Source organism: Egretta garzetta, unplaced genomic scaffold, assembly GCF_000687185.1.
Source record: "Egretta garzetta isolate BGI_Z169 unplaced genomic scaffold, ASM68718v1 scaffold215, whole genome shotgun sequence".
NCBI classification, from domain to species: Eukaryota; Metazoa; Chordata; class Aves; order Pelecaniformes; family Ardeidae; genus Egretta; species Egretta garzetta.
The window spans coordinates 2,942,386-2,949,760 of NW_009259719.1; the positions used below are offsets into that span (position 1 = coordinate 2,942,386).

Here is a 7,375-nt window from a genome sequence, read left to right on the forward strand (position 1 = left end):
AAAGTAGAAATAATTGAGAACATTTTGGTATTGCAAAGGCTTAAATAGTGGGAACAAGGGGTACTACAGGTGTTGGAATGAAAAGAATGTTTATGAGAGCATTTTTTATATTCTTGTACGTGTGTTTAATGGAGAAAGGAGTCTGAAAGTAAAAGATGAAGAACCATTACCATCTATAAGGACTAAGAGAATCAAGTTAAAAAGATAAGCTGAGCAGTGGATATCTTTTTCTGGTGTTCTCTGTAAATAATTATTTTTAGGTATTCTTACTGAGTTTCAAACCAATTTCATACTGTTTTGTCTGCACAGTATCTTCCTCAAGTCTTCCTGCGGCCATCAGAACAAACTCATACCCTAAGTATCTGTGTCCTTTAAACTATAAGCTACTGCCATATTATGGTATCCTGAACCCTTCTCCGTCCCCTGGAGAAATCCCATTTTGACAGTCCCATGGGGGAAGCAATGGTACGTGCCAGCTGCCTTTCGAATACTTTTTGGCACTGCCAAGTGGCTCGTGTAACAACAGAGTTCTACCTACTTCTCAGCAAGGGCATTAACTTCAGCCCTCCTTTTCTGCACGAGTGCCAGCTTTCAGAGAAGTTGGATGGGTTTAGTTATCTCTCAGACTTTTTTACTCCTATTTCAGGTTGCCTAATGTGTTCAAAAGTTATCAGGGCAGACTCATAGACTAAGTTAAAAATACAGAAAGGGGTTGCATTCTGAATCAAGGATACAATTATTGTATGTATTTTATGAGGTTTCTGATGCTTACCAGACAGTATCCACCTTAGAACGGTGGAAAGCAGCAGGTGGATGAAAAGAGTTCAGTATAAAATGCTCAGCCATTGTACTGTGCTCGGCAGGAGTGAGGAGGATGTGTAAGCTCATGCTTCGTTTCTGCGAACCACAGTTTGCCACACAACCAAAAGCGGCAGTGAGCTTTGGCAGCCATGTTAGGTAAGGGCAGCAAGATGCCACTCAGGTGGCCATCCTTTTTCTGGGCAGGAAGTCCATGTACATTTTATGATAGCCATCATAGCTGAGGGCAGAAACAGCCCACTCTATGGCCATCTTGGATAAGGGCAATGGAAGGGAGGTGACTGCCACATTGGTCCCCTAAAGAGCCGGTGTCTGTTTCAGGATGATGAAATGCAGCAGAGGTAGAGTTCATGTGCGCACCTGCCAAACATCTGGATTTTGGTTTGAGTGTGCCAAAGTGCAGGAGAGATTCTGTCGTCTTAATCACTTGATGAAAAATAAGATCTTTTGCTGAAGGAAGCCTGTTGTGAATTCTAAGTTAACTGTGATTGACTAGAGAAGAAACACACTGAGCATTGTTATAGGCCACTCCATGCCAGGTTTCTGAATATTGTGCAATGATGATCTAAAAGGCTACCAAAATATTAATATACATCAGATTAAGATTGTCAGTGGGGTGGTGTTGTGAACCAGTTGCTTGGTGGGAGATCCTGACTCAAGAAAGGTGGTTACATTTTAAATAGTGGGAACAAGGGGTACTACAGGTGTTGGAATGAAAAGAATGTTTATGAGAGCATTTTTTATATTCTTGTACGTGTGTTTAATGGAGAAAGGAGTCTGAAAGTAAAAGATGAAGAACCATTACCATCTATAAGGACTAAGAGAATCAAGTTAAAAAGATAAGCTGAGCAGTGGGTATCTTTTTCTGGTGTTCTCTGTAAATAATTATTTTTAGGTATTCTTACTGAGTTTCAAACCAATTTCATACTGTTTTGTCTGCACAGTATCTTCCTCAAGTCTTCCTGCGACCAGCAGAACAAACTCATACCCTAAGTATCTGTGTCCTTTAAACTATAAGCTACTGCCATATTATGGTATCCTGAACCCTTCTCCGTCCCCTGGAGAAATCCCATTTTGACAGTCCCATGGGGGAAGCAATGGTACGTGCCAGCTGCCTTTCGAATACTTTTTGGCACTGCCAAGTGGCTCGTGTAACAACAGAGTTCTACCTACTTCTCAGCAAGGGCATTAACTTCAGCCCTCCTTTTCTGCACGAGTGCCAGCTTTCAGAGAAGTTGGATGGGTTTAGTTATCTCTCAGACTTTTTTACTCCTATTTCAGGTTGCCTAATGTGTTCAAAAGTTATCAGGGCAGACTCATAGACTAAGTTAAAAATACAGAAAGGGGTTGCATTCTGAATCAAGGATACAATTATTGTATGTATTTTATGAGGTTTCTGATGCTTACCAGACAGTATCCACCTTAGAACGGTGGAAAGCAGCAGGTGGATGAAAAGAGTTCAGTATAAAATGCTCAGCCATTGTACTGTGCTCGGCAGGAGTGAGGAGGATGTGTAAGCTCATGCTTCGTTTCTGCGAACCACAGTTTGCCACACAACCAAAAGCGGCAGTGAGCTTTGGCAGCCATGTTAGGTAAGGGCAGCAAGATGCCACTCAGGTGGCCATCCTTTTTCTGGGCAGGAAGTCCATGTACATTTTATGATAGCCATCATAGCTGAGGGCAGAAATAGCCCACTCTATGGCCATCTTGGATAAGGGCAATGGAAGGGAGGTGACTGCCACATTGGTCCCCTAAAGAGCCGGTGTCTGTTTCAGGATGATGAAATGCAGCAGAGGTAGAGTTCATGTGCGCACCTGCCAAACATCTGGATTTTGGCTTGAGTGTGCCAAAGTGCAGGAGAGATTCTGTCGTCTTAATCACTTGATGAAAAATAAGATCTTTTGCTGAAGGAAGCCTGTTGTGAATTCTAAGTTAACTGTGATTGACTAGAGAAGAAACACACTGAGCATTGTTATAGGCCACTCCATGCCAGGTTTCTGAATATTGTGCAATGATGATCTAAAAGGCTACCAAAATATTAATATACATCAGATTAAGATTGTCAGTGGGGTGGTGTTGTGAACCAGTTGCTTGGTGGGAGATCCTGACTCAAGAAAGGTGGTTACATTTTGAATGAATGAGGCATACTGTATAGCAAAAGTTCAATTTCTAGTATAAAAATGAAGATGCAAACTCATAATGAAAACAGAATAAACAGGTTAAGGATGAAGTTGGAGATGTGCAGTTTTCTACTGAGTTCTCATCCCTTAAACTCATTCATCATCAATTTGCTAAATTAATTTCTCAGTAATACAATAAATTGTATGTATAATTGCATTATTTTAAGCCATGCCAAATTTTAAAACATGACAGTCAATAAAGGCATTTATTGCTACACAGAGCAATGTGGAAACATACAGCAAAATTTGAACTGTTATTTACATCCTAATGTTGCATCTTTTGCAAAACAAACTTGCCTCGGAAGTTGCTTCTGAGACATTCAGAATCAAGCTGAACTGTCTAAAGTAAGGAATTGTTTTGGAGCAATAGGTTCATTTTCCTGGAGCTCTAGATGTGTGAATTTGAATGTTAACAGTACAGAAATGTAGAGCACATCAATCACTTCGTGTCCACTAGAGGACTGGGGGGAGGACTAGCTGTGCGGCATGTCAGACTAAGTAGCTCAGACCAGTGTTTGCTGACTGATAGTTGCTTTTGAGATGCAGTGACTGAAAACGTAATCACTTTTTTCTGAAGTAGGAAAAGCGGCCTCACAAAGTAAGTTAAACAAGGAGCAGCAAGATTATTGTGACACTGTGGTGATTCTGCAATTTGTTGAAATATTCCAGTTGCAATTCTTGATAAAATTCACAGTATTCTGTGCATGCACCATAGTGTGCATCACTGGGCAGTCACAGGAGTAAATGGTCTAGTTGCAGTGTATGTCAAGACAGCGACAATCCAATTTGAATTTTTGGATACCTGTTTGGTTTAGGAGCTGCTGAATACGTATACATTCTACAAATGTGTTCTCTAGCAGTGTGTTTCTGTCCATGCTGGTGTATCATGAGAAGAAAATGGAGCAAGATCATGTCCTCAGAATGATGATTATTACTGGAAAAGAACAACAGGTATTTGCTAATAGGTTATTTGCTGGTTTCATGATCGCATTGAAAAAGTGCCAAATTATCCTGAACTAATAAAGATCATAGGTAACATGAAGCCTGTAGTACATCTAAGAGCTGATTTAGACTTCAGTTTTAACTATGAACTTCACTACACAGTGTTTCAACCATTGTATGTAAACCACTTGTAAAAGATTCCGTACGGATACAGACGTTGGTATGTGTGTGTCTGACCACTGAGTCCCTCTGCTTCCAGTGGCAGTGATCACACAAAATCCTTTTTATAAGCTCACCCAGCTTCTCAAAACTTATTAGGACTTTACTCTCCACTACTCTTGTTGGAAAGCATCATTCAAAACCTTATTTCTCCAGTGATTAGTAAATTTATGCTAATTATCTTATTCAAGTATGGTTACACTTTTTTGTTGTAGCGCTATCATTGTTATTTAGTTTCAGACTTATTTTCTGGTTTTGATCTTTTAACTCTGACTGATTATGTAAAGAACAATTGCATTACCTTTCAGCATTAATTTTGAAAGAATAAGCAACTCAGCTGGTTTAATCCTCTCTTGTCAGGTAGATTCTGCATTTATCTCATTTTCGTTCTGACCCTTCCCTGCTCCTATTTCTAGCTGGTGTTAAGCTTATTAAAAGATACTCATACCCAGCGTACAAATGAGTATCTTGCTAATGTAACAGACAGTTATATTAATCTAATATACCTAGTAAGTATACATAGAATTTACTACTTAATTTATACAATATCTCAAATATATGCATGTTATACAATTATACATAAAATATATTATTTATAAACATACTCTATTTATCCTGTTTATTTATACAATATACATCATATAGTGTGTTGATAATATATGTATATGGCATATATAAATAAGTATAACATGCATACTATTAATACAGTATTATGCTAATATAGAACTAATTTTACATACAATGTTTCTTAATCTCTAATGAAATTAGGTAGGTTGGTACATCTGGCATTTTCGCTGCTTTATCATTTTAGTAGAACATAGTCATCACGTAACCAGCTCTCAGTTGCTTTTCTATTGATACGAGGCTGACTTTTTGAAATGTTTGATGTTTTCTGTGTCTGTCTGAAAAATAAGGAAAAGTGTTTTTAAAATTAGCATGACATTTCTGTTGTTTGTTTGTTTTAAATAAATGTATTTATTAGACCAGATCTAATTTTCAGATACAAATATTGCTTTAAATTGAAATCCCAAGGCAGAGGGGTGGAGGAGGGAAAGGTGAGATGAGCAGAAGATGTTTATCCAATTCTTTGGTGTTATTCGGTGGACACGAACAGTCTGCACAGTCACTCCCTAGTGAAGCTGATGGAAATTGGCCAGCCAGCAGCCGGCACAACATTTGCTGCTACCTGATAGAAAGCACCCTGCTGAGAGCGGCGGGACAGAGCGGTAGAGATAGCAGCTGTAGGAGAAAGATAGAGGGTGGAAGAAAGCAAGGGGGGCTCCAATGCTGCACGGTTTTGGCTCTTCAGAGTCCAGCTCTCCCACACAGGCCAAAACTCATTTTTATTCCAGCACCTGACATCACAGGGGATGCTTTTTCTAGAAGATGCTCTTCCCCAAACCCTACCGAATGTTTATATGAGCAGATTGCTGTCTTTCTGCAAAATAAGACAGCATTTACAGAGCTTTGTAAGGGCAAATTCCGTATGCAGAGCCCTACTGTTTCATGAGCTTGTGCTGCCATTTGTGGCAAACCATTCTCGGTTAATAGATTCCCATCTTTGACGTCTGTATTTTGTCCTGCACCAATACACTTCTTGAAGGAGAAAGCAGTCAGTTCTCAGCTGTTCTAAACGTTACAGTACTTAAAGTACATGCAGAATTTTTAAAATTCTTTTTCTTAAACAACTGACATCTGTTCTCAACCGAGGAAGATCATCACATTTTACCAAAACTAAAATGTATTTGAGAATGGCCAGGTGAAAATCTTCCTGAACTAATGTTTCCCTGGTGATTTGGAATGTCTCCAGTAGGTGAGAATCCTCTGTTTTTTAGCAACTTCTTTCTCAAAGATCGCGTCTCGTCCTCTCAGCTTCCTCCCGCCAAGAGAGCAGAGAATATCCGTCTTACGAAGTACTTTACTCCTATTATTTTACTTGTGTATATTGAGACTTTTTATTCACATGAAAACTTACAAATTGAGGCCAGCAAAAACTGGAAGGGAATGCATGATAATAATAGGTCAAATTTTGTTCTGCTGATGATTGATAGCAAGAATGTCAACAAGGGAAAGTATAAAAATATAAACAAGGGGAGGCTTGTAAGAAGCCGTGGGATGATACCTTTTCTTCAGCCAAGTGATAACAGCTTTTGGCCAGGCCCTGTTTCAGCTCTTCAGTGGAAACAGCAAATGAAATACCGTGGCAGAATCATTGCTCTGCATGTAACCTGCTGAAGCTAAGCCTTAGGCGTGTCTTACTTTGGGTAGTGACTTTTTACGGAACTCGGGAGTTAACTACTGAAAAAGTTCGTGAGTCTTACGTGGCATCGTGGTAAAATACCGGAAGCAACCAGAGAGAGCGAGAGCCTTCCTGTGCAGCCGCTCCCGCTGCACGCGGCGTAACTCCACTCGGAGCTTATCTCTCAAACGCACTTTGCCACTAATGGGTTATGATAACGGAAGGCTGCTGATTCTTAAATTATTACAATGATAATGTTGTGTATTATAATTTTGTCTGAGTTACGTGTTTGTTCCTCCTTTGTCGAGGAAATTACTATCGTGATCAAAGCATACTTTTCATTTCTAGCGGTTTGGCTTTGATAGAGAAACAAATGTTGTTAATGGGTCTTAAGGAAGCAGTGTGCCTGAATAGTCATACATTTTCTGTTAAGCGTGTATAGATGTGGTAGCTTGGTTTTAATATTTGCAAATTCTATTGGGAAAGAGCGGCCTGCTTTGAGGCAACCGGCCTGCCTGCACCTGCTGCTGCTGCTGCTGGTGGTCTGGGGGGTAACACGAGTTACTCGGTTCAGGAGGGGAGCGGCGGTGATGGCGGTTATTTTGTTTGGTTTTTTGCATAATAAAGTAACTATTTTGCACTTTCAACTCCACTTAATGTTTCCTACTGAAATATAAACGGGACCTGGACTGTGCTAAAAGAGTATTTGAAAGCTCTCACATTATTAAATCAAGAGCTTGGCTTTTGGCTAAGGCACTAAAATAGGTTTTAAGAGATTTGGATGCTTTAACTTTTACTATTCCCGTTTCCTGTGCAGCCTAGGGGAAAGCTGCCCGACCATCAGCCTGTGGATAGTTCCGCCTGGCTGCTGACAGGCGCTCAGCGTTGCGCAGGACGTGCCTGTCGATGCCTTAGCCACAGCCTCGTCCGGATGCTGTGCGCTCGCACGCCAGACAGGGAAGGAAAATGGCTATGG

General features: G+C 40.2%; 1 protein-coding gene across 5 annotated transcripts in view; it reads left to right on the forward strand.

Annotated features, from left to right (window-relative positions):
• Positions 1–327: 327 nt before the first annotated feature.
• The window catches only part of DENND6A (DENN domain containing 6A), a 33,168-nt gene continuing 26,120 nt past the window's right edge, over positions 328–7,375 (forward strand). For 2 of the 5 annotated variants that reach the window (XR_004842078.1, XR_004842079.1), the window contains exon 1: positions 1,540–3,950. Coding sequence is in view for 3 of the 5 variants with exons in the window: in XM_035894846.1 (XP_035750739.1) it covers positions 3,873–3,950 (78 nt within the window). In the remaining 2 variants the exon portion in view is untranslated. Of the gene's footprint in view, positions 1,484–1,537; positions 3,951–7,375 lie in introns of those variants that run through there. The other 3 variants (XM_035894846.1, XM_035894849.1, XM_035894848.1) reach the window with 3 other exon arrangements.